General features: G+C 39.1%; 1 protein-coding gene across 8 annotated transcripts in view; it reads left to right on the top strand.

Annotated features, from left to right (window-relative positions):
• Window positions 1-20,574, top strand: part of QTMAN (queuosine-tRNA mannosyltransferase) — a 349,427-nt gene that overhangs the window by 275,465 nt on the left and 53,388 nt on the right. For 7 of the 8 annotated variants that reach the window (XM_075933321.1, XM_075933319.1, XM_075933320.1 and 4 more), the window contains one exon: window positions 13,536-13,645. In XM_075933321.1, the coding sequence (XP_075789436.1) occupies window positions 13,536-13,645 (110 nt within the window). Of the gene's footprint in view, window positions 1-13,535; window positions 13,646-17,234; window positions 17,295-20,472; window positions 20,484-20,574 lie in introns of all 8 variants that reach the window. The other variant, XM_075933323.1, reaches the window with a different exon arrangement.

Here is a 20,574-nt window from a genome sequence, read left to right as displayed (position 1 = left end):
AAAATCAATGTAATATATGATCACAAATGATCTAATATTCCTTCTTACTTCCTCCAACATAGTAGGGGATATATTTTTAGTTTGGAATTCCCCCACCCTCTTTAATTTAGTTTCTTCTCAGCCCTCTGTAGCAATTTATTTTTCTTCTCTGTCTTTCTCTTCCTTTCTTATTGCCTTCAACTCAATTTTTTCTCCCTGCTTTGCTGTAGGAAGACGTGGCTGTGGGAAAACTAAGTCAAAGAAATTAGTTCATGCTTTCTTTCTGAAGGCAGTGAGATTTGTGGTCATTCTAATCTCCTCTGGTAATGAGTTCCAAAGCCTTGGTCTTGCTGCCAAGAAAGTTCCTGCTCATGAGTTTCACCCTTGTGGATGACAGCTTCATAGTTCCCGAGGAACATAATTGCCAAGGGAGGTCATCATTCCAGTGAGACATGAATTGTCTTACAAAACTTAGGGCTAATTTCTTAGAGGGCCTTGGTTAGGACAGTGATTTTGACTCTGAGCCAATGTTCTATGATGAGGCAGTATAGTTAGTGGAGAATTAATGTGTTGTGCTATATATGGTATAATCCAGTCTGAAAGTCATCATGTCATAGACCTCCATGGCCAAAGCATCATTCCACATGATAGGGTGCAAACAATAATGCTTTTCCTAGTGGTAGGTATGTGAGTCTCCCTCAATTGTGTCTAAAAGGGAAAGGACCATCAGAGTACATCTTGTTTGGTCCCCCAGAAGGCAAGAGTTGATAAGATCAGGAAACCTTTGACTTCAACACTGGGGCTATGTCTAGACCACAGGCTTCTTTTGTAAGAAGCTTTTCTGGAAGATACCTTCCGAAAAAACTTCTTCCGAAAGAAAGCATTCACACTGCCCAATCGCTTCAAAAAAGCGATTTGCTTTTTTGAAAGATAGCATCCAAACTGAATGGATGCTATCTTGCATTTAAGCTGTGGTTACTATGGATGGAGTGGCACTTGTGCTTTTTCCTCTTTCCTCTTCTTTGAAAGAACTCCCTCTTCCCCATCCACACATACCTTTTTTCAAAAGAGCTCATCAGAAAAAGGCTTCGGCCTCATAGAAAGACGTTTACCAATGTCAGAAAAAACCCCTCTGTTCTTTCAATTTTCTTTTGAAAGCATGTGATTGCAGTGTGGACATAATTCAAGTTTTTCCGGAAAAACAGTTGTTTTTCCGAAAAAACTCTGTAGTGTAGGTGCACCCTGGGAAAGCAAAAGACTAACCAGCAGGAAAGAACTGGTTGCTATTAGCCTTTTTGAAGCCTATATAAGTGATCGTCAGTTGTTTGGGAGTTCTGAGAGTGGTCAGACAGTCAATGTGTCCAGATGTAAAACAATTTAAAAGTCTGGGACAGGCTCTCTCTGTCAGAGCTCTTCAGAGTGTCCCTTTGTTCCCCACATCAGGTCCATCTTGCCTGAGTTCAGCTTCAGTCAGCTGCTTTCATTCAGATGTCAGGCCTGCTGATAGGTGGGAGATGGTATTCTGTGAGAGGGAAGGATGGCATTTAAGAAATAACATCTGAAAATTTCCCCATCTCTCCAAATAGGTGTTAAAAAGGGTGTAGGAGAGAACTGAGCCTTGATGGGTCACTCCTCCCAAACCTTTTTGATAGCATTTTGCAGCAAAGGGCATTGCTGAGTTTCAATACAGCCATTGCTGCTGGCTCTTTCATAAGGACCGATAGACTGGGCTGACACTCTGCAGAGTGCTAATCTACATTACCTGATCTTATATAAATTATGACCATTTTACATTGCAATACGTTACATTCAGATGAGTTGTTTCAGGGTATCGCTGCTTCTAAGGTATATGTGACACTTGGCCTTTGCATCATGCCTAACCATAACCCTGGGGAATGGCACAATGCTTAATTAGGCCTCTCTTAGGGTGTGTCTAGACTACCTAGTTTTGTTGACAAAAGTGGACTTTTGTCGACAAAACAATACCAGCGTCTACACTACCGCGGAGTTCTGTCGACATAACGTCGACAGAACTCCGCAGTTTTGTCGACGCTGGTATACCTCATTTTACGAGGCATAGCACTTTCTGTCGACAGAACTCTGTCGACAGAAGGTGTTATTGCCTGTAACACTGCGTCCAGACTACGGAGTTCTGTCGACAAAGCGGCTTGCTTTGTCGACAGAACTCCATGTGTCTGGACGCAAATTGTCGATGGAAGTTTTGTCGACAGTATCTGTCGACAAAACTTCCGTCGACAAAACGCGGTAGTCTAGACGTACCCTTAGGTTTTGAAAGGAAGGTCTGATGTTTTTTGTAACATTTTTTATTTAAACTCTGTAAGGGTACGTCTAGACTACAGGCTTCTGTCGACAGAAGTTTTGTCAACAGATACTGTCGACAAAACTTCTGTCGACAAAGAGCGTCTAGACTACATTGAGTTCTGTCGACAAAGCAAGCTGCTTTGTCGACATGGTAGTGTGGACGCAAAGGACAGTTTACATGCAATAACACCTGTCGACAGAAACTCTGTCGACAGAAGGCGTTATGCCTCGTAAAATGAGGTTTACCAGCGTCGACAAAACTGCTGAGTTCTGTCGACGTTATGTCGACAGAACTCAGAGGTAGTGTGGACGCAGGTATAGTTTTGTCGACAAAAGTCCACTTTTGTCAACAAAACCCTGTAGTCTAGACACACCCTTAGTTGCATTAATAAGATTTTCTGGATTGTTGTGCAAAATAAATTAAAAATGACTTTGAAATCACTTTCTGCTCTGCTATACTTGTGCAAATCTTTGTTAATGCTATTGAAGTCAAATCAATAAAATGGCAACCTCACTCAAATTCATGGATTACTTTAAATTTATACCAGAGTAACTAAGATCAGAGTTGGGTCTTTGTCTCTCTATAGGGAATAAACAGAAGACTCACTGACTGATTCTGATCCTGAGGTTTCCTTGGACAGGAAATGCACAGTATTTTATTTTGATGTTTTTGTCATTAATTGTGAGGGAAGAACAAGAAGAATCTAAACAATAAACACCCAAGGTTCTTTTCTTTATGAATCTCTCCCAGATAACACAAGATAGTAGAAAATGCTTTTCTAGCGTAAAGCAGCATGCCACCCATTTCTCTCAGCCAAGTAATCTGAAAAATGTGGAGGTAAAATACACAGTTCTCACTTTACACAAGTTATGGACTGTAATGAAAAATAGAGAGTCACATTCACCAGTGTATTCTGGCTGCTTTGTGCCATTTCAGTTCCATCTTTGCTTCTGCTGATTTGCATATTCATTCCTCATTTTCAGGCAAGGATCAGGGCTTTTTTTTTTTTTTTTTAAGTTGTATTGTTTATTCCTGTTGAATATCATTTATCCCTACTACTGTTAAAAAATCAGGTTGCTGGGTAACCTTTTTTTGTGAAACTGATGCAAAAACATCTTCTCTTCTCTCACTCCATTTTATATTAACCTGTAGGGTTAGTGATAACTTTTGATGCTGATGATGCCAGACAGTGTTTAGAGGCACAATTAAAGAAAAGAGATGTGTAAGTGTATCAGCCGAGGAAGAAAACTCACTATATTTAGCTACATTTTTATACTATATCTATAACTCCTATTGGAAATGTCAACGATGGAAAAATACTTCAATAAATTGGATAAACTAGGCTTAGTAATGGATTTTTCCTTAGTGTTTGCATTTTTTGTAGCTATTTCTTTTTCCCCCATTTCTTTTCCAATATTTTTTTCCTGGCAGATATCTCTTGCAGTGATCACAGGCACTTTTACCAAAAAAATTGTATTAGAATGTTACTCCTCCTTTTGGGAACTCTTTTTCTTGATCATAATCTAGACAATATAAGACCTATATATTTAAATAATTTGATTTAAGAAAGCCCCTCCTCCATGAAAATAATAATTACTAGAATGTGAAAATAATAATTACTAGAATGTGTTTCAGATTTCAATTAATGTTTTTGTAAAATGATTTTTCATTTAAGACAAATTTTATCCATTTTAGGTACAACCATTAACTGAGTCTGAGCCTCAATGCCCTCCTGTGAGGCTATGTTACTGATCCCATTTTCCACATGGGGAAACTCAGGCAGAGAAGTCAGTGACAGTGCAGTTCCAGATCTCCAAGGTCATGCTCACTTTTTCCAAATCATGCTGCCACTCTTTAATATAGTCTATTTTAAAACGACACTCAACAGTACTTACAGATATATGCCAGGACTAAGGTGTTGGCATCAAGTGAGTCCTTCATTTTAGTTCAGTGCATTCTTCCTTTGAAGATATTTCCACTCAGTGAGCTGAACATGCTACTTCTAGCTTTTTGAGAATGGGCTGGCCAGATATAAAGTCACCAATATGAAATTAGACCTGTTTCTGACCTTTGGTACAGTGCGTTGGAGGACTCGGTTCACTCTTCCCATATATGTTTTATATTCATGTTTACTCTAGCAGTCAAATCAGTAAGGAACCACAATATCATCCTTAACTTTGAGTTATTGTTTATCACCAATATGAGGATTATAATTGTAACCCTTGCCATCCCTCTGTCCTCCCTGTTGCAACAATTACTATGCTCTTTCCTGCTGCTTCAGTACTCACTTCTCATTAGTTTCATATTTGATTTCTCTTGCTTTTGTGCCTCATCTTCCCTCACTGATGTCCTGTATTTTCACTGATTCTATAGTTTCTATTATTACCTCCACCCTCTCCTCCGACATCCATTCTTTCACTACACTGTCCTTCCAAATAAGCCACAGTCCTCACTTCTCGTTCTCAACTGTTTTCTCAGCTTCTCTCCCCTCACTGCTTAGTGCCTTAGGGTATGTCTACACTACCCCGCTAGTTCGAACTAGCGGGGTAATGTAGACATACCGCACTTGCAAATGAAGCCTGGGATTTGAATTTCTCGGGCTTCATTTGCATAAGCGGGGAGCCGCCATTTTTAAAACCCCGCTGGTTCGAACCCCGTGCAGCGCGGCTACACGGGGCACGAACTAGGTTGTTCGAACTAGGCTTCCTAGTTCGAACTACCGTTACTCCTCGTGAAATGAGGAGTAACGGTAGTTCGAACTAGGAAGCCTAGTTCGAACAACCTAGTTCGTGCCCCGTGTAGCCGCGCTGCACGGGGTTCGAACCAGCGGGGTTTTAAAAATGGCGGCTCCCCGCTTATGCAAATGAAGCCCAGGAAATTCAAATCCCCGGGCTTCATTTGCAAGTGCGGTATGCCTACATTACCCTCATAGTTCGAACTAGGAGGGTAGTGTAGACATATCCTTAGTTTTCATTGCCTTTGGGAAAAATCCAAAGACAAGGCTAACTTTCTCCACTGTAGATTTATTCTCTTCATTCAACTCTTCCTTCCCAAACAGTTTTTTTTCTCCTTAATTAACGGCTATCCTATCATTACTGTCACCTTTACTTTTAACGGCCTTCTAGATCTTCTCCAACATTTCCTCTATCTCCCTCTCAGCCCAAGAAAAGGTGGATACAGTGTAATAGTTCTCTTCTCCCTTTATCCTCCACTCCCACCCTTACTCTCTGAATCTTAAGTGTTCCATCCGTTTTCCATTTAAAATCTGACTACTGTCCGCCGCTATTTCAGGCTCCTTATCTCTCTCCATCCATCTCTCATACTTTTATTTTTCCTCGTCTTTCCCTTTGCTTTGGTTCTGTCCCTGTTACTTTAAAAAATTATGCTGTTTCACCAATCATGAATAAACCCACCTTCAAGCACTCTTGACTCTCCCATTTGCTGCCAACCTCTAGTCTCATTTTGACTTTCCTGCCTCTAAATGGATCCTCTGTAATCAGGCTTCTCCTTCTTGCAGTCCACTCTGACTGTTTTCACTAACATCACAGATAACCTACCATTAGTCAAGCATCTATTTTCCAACCTTTTCCTTCAGTCTGCTGCATTCAGCACTCTCAATTGTTCCATTCGTTTCAACATTGCATTCTTGTTTTCCCTCCCTGGGTTCTTATGATACTCTGTTAAACAGGTTCTTCTACTTTCCTGGCTACTTTTTCAGTGTCTTATTTGGTGATTTCTTCTTCATCCCACCACAGCATGTCCTTCAGAAGTCTGTATTCACAGTCACCTCCACTTATTACCAGCTCCATGCTGGTGTTCCAAATTCTGCAGCTCTACCTCTGAAGTCTCTGATTGTTGCATCTGTCTTTCCAATGTCTTTTCTTCATGGCTCTGCTGGCTTATGCCTCTCATATCGCTTGCTCCTCTCACCCCAATTCTCTCTTTGTTATGTCTGACATTAAAATGTAATTTCATTGGAACAGAGACCTGCCTTTTGTTTACCTCTGAATGCTGCTCACAGCTTTGTAAATAATGAATGATACACTGTATTTTGAACCAGAGACAAAACAGCTGTTTTCTGGAAATGACTAAAAGGTAGGTAGAAACCTCTGCTAAATTCAGTCATTCCCTGAATAACAGAATAGTCTTTTGAGGACCATTATCAGCCAGCACAAAGAGGAGTTTTGGCTGGTCACAAAATCAATCAAAATCAAGGTGATGTGAAGCCTTTTTTTGTCCCCTCTTCCCCTGTTGGGTCCTGTGCCAAACACAATTTGGCTAAGCCAGGATGATCTGAGGCATTGATTAATTAGCCCAAACAGCACTTCTGTGTGTGGAGAAATAAACATTATTATCCCCGCTTTACAAATGAAAAAAATAAGATGGAGAAATTGGAGGCTGAATCCTGATCACAGAGGTAAATTTCCCACTGACTAGAATCAGAATTTAGTCCTAAATGTCTTGTCCAAGTTCACAAGGGGGATTAGTGTCAGAGCTCAGGAATTCCTGACTGCCAGTACAGTGGTCAGATTGCTAGACCATACTTTTCTGTAGCCACTTCTAGAGTGGTTAATAATCTAACACTAACAAGAACTTTGTTACCTAGATATGAAGGTTCAACTGCTCTAAAGACATTACCTCCTGCTCAGAGTTGAGACATTTTGCCAGGGAAAATCTGAGAAGTATGTGTTGCCTTTGTCCATACTGTAGCTGTTGTGTAGCCAGAAACTGTCTTCCAAGCAGCTTTCATGCTCTCAAATCCAAATTTAGAATTTGTTCATATCACATCCAGTTTCTGTTTCCTTTTTACTAGGTGAATAATTACAAGCATTTAATCGAACAAAAATTAATATAAGATCATTTCAAATATGTGATAATGAAGAAAAATGGATCATAGGCTTTCATATTAGCTTAAATTTTCCCAAATATGTTGCCCTTAAAAAAATGCGTATATATAACTGGTAATGCTTAACAAAACTCAAAAATGCAACAGATGCAGCAAAAATGCATGTCATTGTGATAAGATCTTTATAGAACAGACATTCCATATTGTGTTCATCTTTTCCCACAATCACTGTTATGACAATCTGGTGTGTTTAGCAGTTGTTGCTGAGTAAGGGAGACTGAATTGTATATGATTTCCCCATGTCAGCCAAGAAACATATCGCTTTCCCTTTTGATGGGATAGCTATACCATTATTACTTACAAATATAAGAATGCATTTTAATATATAGATGCACATGCCTGAAACATTTTAGAAGCCAAACTAAATAACTAAAAATAAAATGATAATGGTGTTGCACCTATAAAAGTCACAGAATACTGAAATAAAATAAACCTCCAAATTTAAAAAAAAAACTAAAACATTAAATGCATCCCTAAAATCCATATAAATTATTACTATCTTTATATCAGGAAAAGAGGGAAAAGCTAAATATTATACAAGGAAAATGTGAAAGGGAGAATCACATGTTCACATGGGAAAACCATATGAGGGGTTTCTGTGGGCAAGAAAAATTTAAATATTCCCCATGTAAAATTACTTCTATTTTGGTGAGTGCAAAATTCGTCTTCCTCTCCCCCCTCACTTTTCCTTAATCTGTCCAACTGCCGTCAATATCAAAAATCTATGCAGATGACTAGGCTTCACCACACTTATATTGCCACCTGTGAAATGGCCATGAACCTCCCCACAAATTGTAGGGCCTCTTGTTAACTTGCCAGCTCCTGCACAGGTGACTCCATCACCATCCCTTGCAAGAGGTTGCCTCTGGGACCCCTGACCTCCTCCAATGTAGGGGCCACACCATTATGGAGGGATTACATAATTAGATATAGATCTGTATACGTTTTAGAGGGCATGCTTAATGGTTGCATCCAATTTGCTTGACTTCTCCCCATATATGGATGCTGAATACCCCAAAACAGGAGAATATCCCCGTCCCTGAGAATGGAAGGTGGAGTAAGAAGCAGCTGGCCAGTGTTCCCTATAAGCTGTGTACTTGGACGGCCACCCAGAAGAGACTCAGGTACCACCCAGCACAGAGCCCACAACTGACACCACCAGCCCGCAGCATATATTTCTATTGATGGTGCACAAACTTTGGCACACATCATAACATTTATTCTGCACATGGATGGAAAGAATCACAGGAAACATTGCAGCTGACTCACCTGTTTCTGTGCAGGCAGGGAGAGACCTTTGTTAGAGGGTCTAGATGAGGTAAGTGTGGACATATGACACTTGAGTATATATTTCAAGCCTGAATCTAAGAGGTCCTAAGGACTTCAACTGACTTACAGTTGCTCAGCATCTGTAGGTGATAAGCACACATTATGTACATCAGTGCATCACTGCCAATAATAGTATAAAGTACTAAATGCCTGTACCTGCCTGCTTCAGTGGGAGATTGAAGCCATCAGTGAATATTCATAACTCTTAGAATAATATTTAACACAGATTATTTTCCTTGCACAGTTTATCATTTCCACTTTTACTCCTGACAAGTCTGGTCCCTTGCTTTGTGTTGAGATTTTCCAGCTCTTCTTAAAATATATGGCCACTTAGATGCCTAGTTCCTTAATTATAAAGGAATTAATGGTTCCATTCATTTCAGATGGATTTTTTGAAGAGAATTGAGAACACTAGAAGTACATTCTTACCCATCAGCTATCCTTCCAGAAATGGATAATTATTTTATTCGTATGGATACAAGCAGCTTGTTGGTATTTCAGTCCTGGGTCTTTATAATTTAAAGACTTGTTGAATTTTCTCTGAGTCAGTATTCTCATCCACTTTAGTTTATTGGAGCCATCTTCATGAAAACTCCTGGTCCACAGATGTGAAACAAATTACAAGGCTTATGCTGTTGCATTCCACTTTATTATTGGGAACAAAACAAAGCTGGGGGATATACGACTTCTTAAAGTAATTATTGGGGAGGGAGGGTAATCTAATTTTCTAGACCTCAACATTTCTGAAGATTTTAAGCCCAGAAAAGTACTATTTTAAACATTAAAAAGATTCATTTGTTATAAATCCGTAAATAAAAAGTATTGACTGAATTAGAAATTAACACATATAGAGCTGAAGATGTCATTTAGCTTGCATTATCCTGAATTATATAATTATTAATGTTTCATATATCTATGTGATAAACCTACAGATTCATTGTACATAATTAGTCTGTGGAAGAAACACACCACTACTTCTAAATTGTCAATTTTGCTGTAACACAAGAAGGAAAACAGATGAAGTTTCTAAATAATAAATTAAAAACAAAAGTATTTTAAAGACATCTGGTCCACATCTGTCCAAAGTATAATAATATAAAGCAGAGTAATTAAATTCAACAAATATTATGATAATCACACCTTAGAATAGAGAAAATAACTCCTTCCATTTTCATGTAATTTACCAAATTATGGAAATTTTTATTCATTTATGGTGCCTTTTAACCTCTCATTCTGTCATAATAAAGAAGATGAAAGCTAGATGCTAGTCCTTCTTTTAAAATAACCAATCCAGTGGTTTTTTTAAGACATTGACTGTCAAAAAATAATCCCAAATCTTTAGTTATCTCCAGATGAAATTACTAGTGTTTACAGATTATTTTTTTCCATCATGAAAGTAAAACTACCTTCCCCCAATTAGTAATTTAAAGGCCTGATGGTGCAAAAAATCTCCACATAAGATGTGTTCTTTCTTCTATATCCATTGCACTAAAAATCAGAATTTTTATATTCTTCATATCTACATATAAAATTCCATTTGGGAATTTTTTAGCAAATGCATTTGACTAACATATTATTTCTGCATAAACATTTGTTGGGCTATTGCCAGGGACAGTGTAAATAGCCTAAGAGCACAATGGAGCAAAATCTCATTCCATGGGCAAGTTAGTGATAGAAAGGTAAGGGACTTGATATTTTATTCATAAAAATCCACAGACTCATAATTTCAATGATGTCACCTTCTGCGGTGCAGCAGTGAGGACTGGCTGGCTCCCATCTCCATATCCTCTAGCAGGTGGAAATGTTGATAACACAATGTCATCAGAAATGTGTTGAGTTGGGTATCATTCAAAAGTCATTTCTCCCTCAAACACAATGGTACCAAATGTGACAAATCAAGAACAATTATCTAAATATATTTGTGAGAGAAATGCTTAAAAATCATCATTTTAAAATTGTTTTTCAAACATAGACGCATTGCGTACATAAAAAAGTCATTGGTCTTTAGTAATCTTAGTGTAGTTAGCTTTGACATGTAGCACATTTATTCACCAGTCATTAGCAGAGCTATTTCTGTTTAGGGCAGAACAGCTAGATATGCTGTCACACTGATGCTTGTGCTACACTTGCACTTCTCTGTACAAGGCAGTCTGTTGGCCAAACATTTGCAGGCTGGTGAGCCTCTTGTCTTTGCACGCAAGCATTTAATTAGCTGAATGATTGATTTTGGAATGTATAGTATTTCACACATAAGTAGTGTGAGCCATCCATCCTCCAACATCCATCCAGGCCTGACAGGAGAGTGTAGTTTTGGATTTGCTGGATCATTCTGGGTCCATTCCATTGTTTGATAATTTGCCTTCTGGATAGCAGGTATAAATGCATACATTGTCAGTGGTTATTTTTCTTTGTCTGCTTTTTGGAAAACATCCAAAGTAGCTTTGCAATTGCATAATAATGGTGTCTGAACATAAACTTGGCATCTGAACATATCCTGTACATTTAGACTTCAACAGTGACTCTCTCAACCATTCCAAACATCTTCAGAGCAAAGAGTGTCTTGGGAGGCTAAATCAAAAGTCTTCCAGAAAGTTAGTTTGGTCTTACTATTGATGTCACATCCTGATAGAGTCTTGAAACCAGGCAGTGCCATCGCTTTTAATAGTATGAGTGATCAGAAAATAATTGAGGGATATATAGCAAATATCTGAGGGATATATAGCAATTCTGTTGCCCAACAGCAAGCACAGAATCTTGCAGATGTCTTGGGTAGCACCTCACAGTGAGCACTAAAACATTTGTATCTTGTGCAAAACTCCAGTTTAGTAGCACCTCTGTTTGTGGCACTGACAGTATGCAGGATAATTTTAGTCTCAGCCTCCTTATGGGAACTAAGGCTATGTCTTCATTCCATGGAAGGTTGACACTGCCGCAGTCAATCTTCTGGACTTTGATTTGGCGAGTCTACTTAAGATTCACTAAATCAAACTCAGAGGGCACCCCAATACTCCTGCTTTTGCCAGGAGTAAGGAAAGCCAACGGAAGCATTTACTCCCATCGTCCTCCCACTGTAGAGACACTGCCAAGCTTGGCTTTCGGTAAGTATTCTGCATAGCTGGAGTTGCGTACCGTAAACCGAGCTGCCAGGTCTAGTGTAGACCTAACTTAAGAAGAAAGTCCCTTGAACAGTGCAAGCCAGCAGTTTTGTTACACAATGCAACAACAAAATTCTTTGAACAATTCCTTGCATGCTGCAGTGGGTTTTTTTTCTTCAAGGAATTAACTAATCCGTCATTTCAGTATGAGACAGTAGTTTCCTTAATGTGACATTGGAAATGTTTGTGAAGTCAATGATTTTATATTGTAAAGGTGAATATAAAATGGAGTCTCTTCTTTCTGATATTATTTGTAATCGATTCCTCTACATATCTGCCAAATGAGGTAGACTACATCATAGATCCAGTATATTCTCTGTAGCTTCATAATGAAATTAGTCAGACAAATCTTTGCAGGAGTTAACAGTTTCTGGATTGTCAGGAGCTTATACCTTACCCATCAATGACTGCTACACTGGAAGGACTCTGCTGGCATTACATACAGGTCACTGTCACTGGGTTCTTGCTTAGGAAGGCCATGCTAACTATGTTTTAATTTTCTTTTTTTTTTTGCCTGGCATATATGCCTTTTTCCATCGTATTCAAACAGAGATTGTTTTACTATGAAGAACTTGAAGCACTCCTTCCATATATAATAATCTTTATCATTAAAATCATTAATCAGGTACAGGCAGTCCCCGAGTTACGTGGATCCGACTTATGTCGGATCCGCAGTTACGAACGGGGCTTTTCTCGCCCCGGAGGACGCGGGCAGTGGGACTCTGCCTCAGGCTTCCTGTAGTCAGCTGCTGGTCAGCGGCTGAATCAGGACGCCTGGGGTAGAGCTGCTGGGGTACTGCCGGGTTGGTCCCTGCAGCGCTGAGGTGCGGCGCTGCGGGGACCTACCCAGCAGCACCCCAGCTGCTCTGTCCCAGGCATCCAGATTCAGCCGCTGTTGAAACTGATCAGCGGCTGATTCCAGGAAGCCCAGGGCAGAGCAACTCTGCCTCGGGCTTCTTGTAGTCAGCCGCTGGTCAGTTTCAGCAGTGGCTGAATCTGGATGCCAGTTCCGACTTATATACAAATTCAACTTAAGAACAAACCTACAGTCCCTGTCTTGTACGTAACCCGGGGACTGCCTGTATTATGTTCTGTTAATCAATAGCCAGAATTTTACTTTGTGAGGTCTGCATGTTTGACATGCCCATGTTTAAAGTATAAGTTTAAAAACCTGACTTTAAACATTTGTCTCAAATACATAGCTACATAATTGTTCTAAATGGTCTTGCTTAATAGCATTGTGTTTATGGTAGAAAGGGCTTTTGAATGCTACTCAATTTGATCCATTTCTGAGGACACTGTATTATCAACATTTTCACCAACCAGAGGACATGTAGCTACAAGCACAGAGCGAGGCTCCATCACACTGAAAGGGTGATACTACTAAAATATGATTCTGTAGATTTTTATGAATCAAACATTAACTTGCCCATGGAATACACATGCTCCCAGACTAAAAAATGAGGGTGTTCTCAGTGTTTTCTGTTGGGGGTGGCAGAGATATGCTTTTAGCTGAGTGAAATAAATATTTAAAATCTATGTGCTATGTAAGTTGGTAAGTTAAAGAGTGAACACGTGCCTTCAGAAAGGTAGGCCGGGGAGAAGGCTTAAGACTTTCACAAGGTTGATTTGGGTATTGAATCCTAGACTGAGAAAAATAAAAGTCCATGTGGTATAAGCCACCACACATGGTGGGTGAGCAGAGAAGGAAGTCCTGCTTAGAAGACTGAGGTCCCCCATACCAAAAAACAAGGTTAAGAGAAATGTTACTCTGATTAGGTAAAAAGTTTCCTCCAGGTAAACTTCATCTAATTCAAGATAAATTCTGTTTGTTTATTTCAAGGGAACATGATAAGGACCCTGAGAGTTTCTTTAAAGTATTGCTGAAACTTAGAGAGATGGACCTACCATTTCATATATCTGTCCTTGGAGAGACCTTCACTGATGTACCAGGTACCTTTTTGACTTATTTTTCAGATGGCATAAGCCAGACAATTCTAGACATAATCTCCATAAAGATGCTAGCATGTTATAAAATCAAATGGATAATATTAAAAATACTACAGCACTTTTTTATATTACTTGGGAGTATAAAGCCATCTTTATGATATGTTCTATATAGGAATCTCTTGGATATAAACTGTATAGATGTACGAGATTAGATAGTTCAGACAATTATTAATGAGATGCAGATACTTTCAACTCTATGTCACTAGTCTGAATTCTTCCCTGACCAAAAGTCATAACTATTTATTTGATGGCAGTTTTGCCTATATGAAATAAGTGCAATGAGTGCCAGGTTGTTTCCCAGTGACCAACTACTAATATAAAGAATACCAATCTGAATTGACATTAATTGTTGACATTATCAGCAGAAAGAACAGGAGATAGATGACAATGGAAATTAAACTATCCTCTCACTCTAAGAATGGCACCTTCAGGTTATGCCTGAGTTATATATTTATATATTTACATATATATGGGAGGAAGAGAGAGAGAGCTGGTGTGAATTAATGTATCAATTGACTTCAGTGGAATTTTGCTAGTTTAGGTTAGCTAAGGATCTGGTCTGTAATATTTACATGTAGTCATTTGAAATGTCTGAAATACTGCCTGGTGCTGCTATTGTTATTTGTTATAAATGATGTGCCAACTATGTACTTGGGTCTTAGAGGGAACCTTTTGTTTACCTGAACAAACTTACCACAAGTTTATTACAGTTTATGTTAAGGTATTTTTTTTCCATTTCTCTGTCAATTGCTCTACATGCTCTTTAATCTTGGACCAAGATTTTGTTCTCCACATCCTTAGCTAATAGTCTTGTAACCTTATGGGATGCTTCTTGATATTTGTTGAAGATCAACTGCATTGCCTGCATGGCTTTACATTTTCTGTAGTTGCTTTGTTTTAAGTAATCATTGTTTTCTTCTTGGAGATTTTCAGGTAGAGCCACTAGACCAGTGGTTCTCAAACTGTGAGTCAGGACTCCAAAGTGCATTGCAACCCCTTTTTAATGGGGTCTCCAAGGCTGGCATTAGACTTGCTGTGGCTCAGAACTGAAGTCAAAGTCCAAGCCTCACCACCCAGGGCTGAAGCCCTCAAGCTTTGACTTCCCCCAGTGTAACATGGTTACGGGAGGCTTTGATCCCTCTGTCTGAGGTTGTGGGGCTCAGGCTTCAGTCTCCCTTTGTGAGGTTGTTTAGTAATTTTTGTTTTCAGAAGGGTGTTGCAGGGCAGTGAATTTTCAGAAACCCGGCACTAGACACTAATTTAGTTGAATCGAGAGATAATTTACATTATGGTATCTTGATATCACTTATCCAACACCTTTGGTGTAAAAGTGGCATAGACTTAGGGCTAGATTAATAAAAGGCTCAACTTTAAATGCCCAAATCCCAGAATCAGGCCCACTGATATTCAGAAAGCTCCTGCTTAGCTCCCCCCCAAATCCTGTTGGTTCCTAAACTCTCCTAGCAACTAGTTTCTTGCAGGAAAGTTCCCTAAGTGCCTGTGTTTTTGCCTCTGCACATGTGCACTGAAGCCCCATACCTGATATCTGGATGCCTAAGTCCCAGAGCTGTGTGACCTGGGGAAGATAGTTGATTCTTCATATAACTTGTCAGTGGGGCCCAATTCAGTAAGTTCTCAGACCTCACCTGGTGGTTTATGCCCCTACATAGAGGCTCACACTAAAGGTTGGGAAGAGGATCTAACAAGGGGCTTTCTCAGTCTCTCCTTTTGAAGTTGTTCCACTGCAATAAATAATTTCAAAAGTAACTGGAGCAGAGATCTTCCACCCATTTGAATTCTCTAACCAGCAAGAGAGCAGGTGATTTCCATGTTACGTGCTTGCTCTCTTTCTCTCTCTCTCTGACCCAATGATTCTTTCATTATTTATCCACAGTGGAACAGCTTAAAGTGTGTGTATGCACACACATGTGTGAGCAAGTGAGAGAGAGAGAGAGAGCTTGAGGATCCAGTCCCCTTGCTCCAATTACTTTTTTAAATTATTTAACCACAATGGAACACTTCAACTGGAGAGACTGACTAATTAGCATGTAGGCTAATAGGCTACTATTGCATCATCAACAAAGATCATGGATTCCATCCCCAATGATGAACGACAGTGAAGTATTACATTATATAGCTAACATACTACCAAAAAGTCCCATTTTGTGCTCTGTCAATTAATGGTATGCAGTAAGGTATTTCAAATATATTAATCTAATTCATTGACTCCATGACATATATAACTAGGGTGCTATGACTGCTTTGCCCTAGTATTTGACAGTCTTTAATGTTTTTTATCCTCACAATACTTCTATGAGGTGGGGAAATGGTATTATTCCCACTGTCCAGATGGAGAATTGAAGCACAGCGAATAAATGACTTGCTCAAGGTCACATTGGAAGTCTGCAATGGAGAATGGAATTAAACCCAAATCTCCTAAGTCCCAGGGTAGCATTTTAACTAGTGGACAATTTTTCCTGTCTCTATAAAAGATTCTTTTTCTTAGATTTCATATAAGGTCAGATCTAGCACCCACTGAAATCTATGAAAAACTCTCATTGCTTGGATTAGGCACTGGATCAACTCAATAGTGCACACTTCCAAATGTCCCATGATAAAGATACTGTTGCTGTCTAATTTATAACACTTAAGTTTGCATCTCACTGTAACCCTGATGCATTCTCCTTTCACATCAGCATAAATCACCCTGGAGTAGCATATCCATCTAGACACATAATGGCCTGGAAAGGAACACTCTGCAGCACACTTAAACCAGCACCCTCCCACCTCCAGTTACTCCTATGGCAGGATCCAGGTGAAAAGTGAAATGACATGCAAATTCTACATAAGTCACCATCCTATATGCAAAATCAGAAACAGAATATAAAAAATATACAATTGAAGTGAATTAGTTAAATTTTGTACCTCCCTGAGCTGTAGTGTCCCCACCTCGCCCATTGGAAGCTAAGGATAGCAGCGCAAAAGCTGGTCAGAAATTCTCCAATGGAATGATTTTTTCCTGTCAGCAATTGCTGAGAGTGTGAAATCTTTCAGGAAGACAATTTGATTTCAGCAATGTTTAGATGGAACCCACATTATTTTCTATCAGAAATCTGCCTGGTTTCCTGCCAGATTACCTGCCTGGCTCCTTAGCAAGCCATCTGCTAGGAGCCCAGGCTACCTGGCTCCTGGGTCTTTAGCAGCCAGCATAATATGCTGACAAGGAGCCTGAAAATCCTAAGAGCCACAATGCCAAAGCTCTGTGGCCCCTGGCACAGCTGGGTTCTTACAGTTCTGGCTCCCCTTCAACCCAACAAGCAGGATAATGGGAAACTGGGAGATCATAGGCCCTGGGAGCACCAACTTCCTAGTTTCCAGGCCATAGCTATGGAAAAGCTGCCAGGTGGACTGCCCCAGACGTAGGGCTTTATTCCACTTCAAAGTCTTTCAAAATATTTGGTTTTCATTCCAAATTGAATTCATTTCAAATTTTCCAATTCTGTGGGCAATGGAATCACTATTTTCCCTATAGTTCTAATCAGCACATCTGAGAAGATACTGAACATCTCTCAAAACCAGGACCTTATTTTCTAGTTGTCAGGATTCTGTATTTGTCACTGTTATAGCTGATAAAATACTAACACCTAAAGCTGTGTAAAAATACCTCTTTCCATGTACTTATGGCTTTAATAGTATATTTAACAGTAGTAGGGGAGAAATAGAATCTGAAACAGATATTTTCAGATGAAAATATTTTAGTTACCTTTTAAAATAAAATGTAGGGTTAGAAACTTCTATGGAGAGCTCCAGATTTATCTCTATCATGAAACAATTAATTAGTCTTTAATATTTCATGTAATACTCTTCTGCACTGTGCTGCTTTTCTGGCTTGTGAGAACAACTGCTTTGTGTGAAGTTGTACACCATTAAAAAAGAATTGGAACTAATTCTGACAATGAACAGCTTATATTATACAAATAAGAATAATCAAATCCTACTCTAGAAATATAGGCAACAAATTAAGTACTTTTTAAACAATTGATGGGTGACCCTCAAAACAGTGGCAGTTTGGTTCACATATAAAAACTGGATTGTATGTTTTCACCTATTGAGTCTATAAAATTGGGCTTGAAACGTTGGTCTTAGAGAACAAGCTTATTTGTCAGATTTCTAGTACTTCCTGCTTCTTGTTCAACTAGAATTATCACAAGAATAGTGTTTTTGCTAGTGGTAACTTAGTGGACCACTGAGGTTGTTAGTTTTCATTTCAGCATTAGGTGAAGATTGTTGATCCTATTTTTTTGTGTTGGGTTTTGTTGTTGTTATTTTTGCCGTGTTCTAATTTGTATATTACTTTATGAAAACCTGTTCTCCAAAGGCAAGTCTTCAACAGAGATTCTGATTTGTGTGCTTTGGGACCCCTGGCACAGATTTTAGGCACTTTTCAGAGAGAAAGAAAAATACAACAGTATCTACTGTACAGTACACAATGCTTCACTAGTCTGTTGAAGGCAATGTGCCTTGCACTCTGGTTGAGTCAGAAGGAGTATGACTTAGCCTTCCTAGAATTAGAAGGAACCACAAGTGTCATCTAATCTGACCCCCTGCCAAGATTCAGGAAGTGTGTCTAAACCATCCAAGACAGATGGCTATCCAGCCTCCTTTTAAAACAAGGAGTTCTGGGTTACTGGATCATTTATCTCTACATTAGTACAGTATATAGAAATGGTAGAAATATAAATAATGATATTTCTGTTCTGTATGAGGGGATAAAACAGAAAATACTATTCTGAATATATAGTGATGACAACATTCTTTCCCTACCATAAATATCTCTTGAGCATTTTAAACAGAAGATATTAAAGTTGGACATGTTTTAAATTAGCAGGTTCAAATAACTTCCATCCAAGAGTTTTAAAAGAGCTTTCTTTTAACCATAATGCTGCTATTCAATAAGTCTTGGAGCACTAGAGAAGTTCCAGGAGACTGGAAGAAAGCTAATGTGCCAATTTTTAAAAAGGGTAATTTGGGTTATTTGGAAAATTATAGACCTGTCATCTGACATTGATCCCAGGCAAGATACTGGAGCGGCAGATATGGGACAATAGGTGCTGAAATTGCTGCTGTATTCTCTGGCATGAAAGTGATTTCCATCATATACAGGGTTTATACTTTGGTTCAATGGTTCTCAGCACTCCTGTTATATAAATTATTCCAGCACTTCTGCTTGGGACTCTGTTAATAAAAATTAAAGAAGACACAGGTAATTAATTCAAGTTAACTTGTGTTTATTGAGACCAGATCCTATCAAATTACCTTGCAATAGAAATAAAAGTAATAGTGTTGACGTAATATACCTAGACATCTGTAAGGTATTTTACATGGTACCATGTAAAATTTTTATTAGTATACTAGATCAATGTAAAATTAATGTGACAGACAGTCAGTGAATTAAAATCTGAGTAAAAGATAGGCCTTAAACTGTAATTGTAATGGGAAATTGTCATCAAGTATGTGTGTTTGCAGTGGGATTCCTCTGAGAGAGATTCTTGGCCTTACACTATTTTAACATTTTTATCAGTGACCTGGAAGAAAACATAAAATAATCACTAATTAATTTGCTGATAACACAAACATTTCGGTAGTGGTAATTAATTAAGGGGCAGGTCTCTGATTCAGGGGAGTCTGGCTCACTTGGTAAAATGGACAGAAGGAAACAATGTGTTTTCTAATACAAATGAATGTCAGTGTACATATCTAGGAACAAAAAAAATAGACCATAGATACAGGATGGGGGACTTTATCCTGGTAAACAGTAACTGAGAAATATTGTGGTAGGTAATCAGCTGAACATGGTCTCCCAGTGTGATGCTATAGCCAAAGAAGAGGATCCTGGAATGCATACACAGAGAAATCGCAAGCAGGAGTAGCAAAGTTAACTTCATATTTGGTACTGGTGGTTGAAATATTGTGCCTAGTTTTGGTGCCCACAAGTCAAAAAGGATGTTGATAAATTGAAAAGGGTTCCGAGAAGAGCAACAAGAAAAAAAAATTAGAAAACCTATCTTATAGTGATAGACTCAAGTTGTTCAATCTAAAAAAGACAATTAAGGGGTGATTTGATTACTGTCTACAAAGTATTTATATCAGGAACAAAATACTTAATCAAATAGATAAAAGCATAACATGCTCCAATGGCTGTAAGTTGAATCTAGACCAAATCAGACTGGAAATTAGGTAAATTTCTTTAAATGGTAAGAATAATTATCCATTGGAACAGTTTACAAAAGGGTCCTGGTGGATTCTCCATCACTGACAATTTTTAAATAAAGATTAGATGTTTCTCTAAAATGGGAGTGGGGAACCTCTGCGGGCCACATGCAGTCCATGAGAGTTAGCTTTTAGTAGGCTGCCAGATGCTTTGTTTACCTGCGTGTCTGCAGGCATGGCTGCTCACAGCCCCCAGTGGCCTCTCTTTGTCATTCCCAGCCAATGAGAACTGTGTGTGAAACAGTGGCCCAGCCTATGCCACTTCCTGTGGGAAAATTCTATGGTATGAACAAAATTCTATGATATGAACAAAATATCAGCCTAAATGACCATAATGCTTCCTTCCAGCCTTGGAACATTTAAATATGTCGATGAGCAGAGGTAAAGCAAGAAAAAAACAGTGGGCTTTGGCGCTTGGCTGCAACTGCTCCCAACCAGGTTCCCAGGGCTCACATGCAGGCTGCCTTGCTAAGAAGCAGGCAGCCAGGCCGGTGTAAGGGGCTGGCTGAGGGTGTATGACCCTTGTCCATGGCAGCTCCAGCCTCTAGCCCCCCACTCCCCGTGTGCCGTTCAGGAAGGGTCAGGGAAGTGCAGCTGCATGT

Source organism: Pelodiscus sinensis, chromosome 7 (genome assembly GCF_049634645.1).
Source record: "Pelodiscus sinensis isolate JC-2024 chromosome 7, ASM4963464v1, whole genome shotgun sequence".
NCBI lineage: Eukaryota > Metazoa > Chordata > Testudines > Trionychidae > Pelodiscus > Pelodiscus sinensis.
The sequence above is the reverse complement of the archived record's forward strand: the minus strand, read 5'-3'. Positions and strand labels throughout refer to the sequence as shown.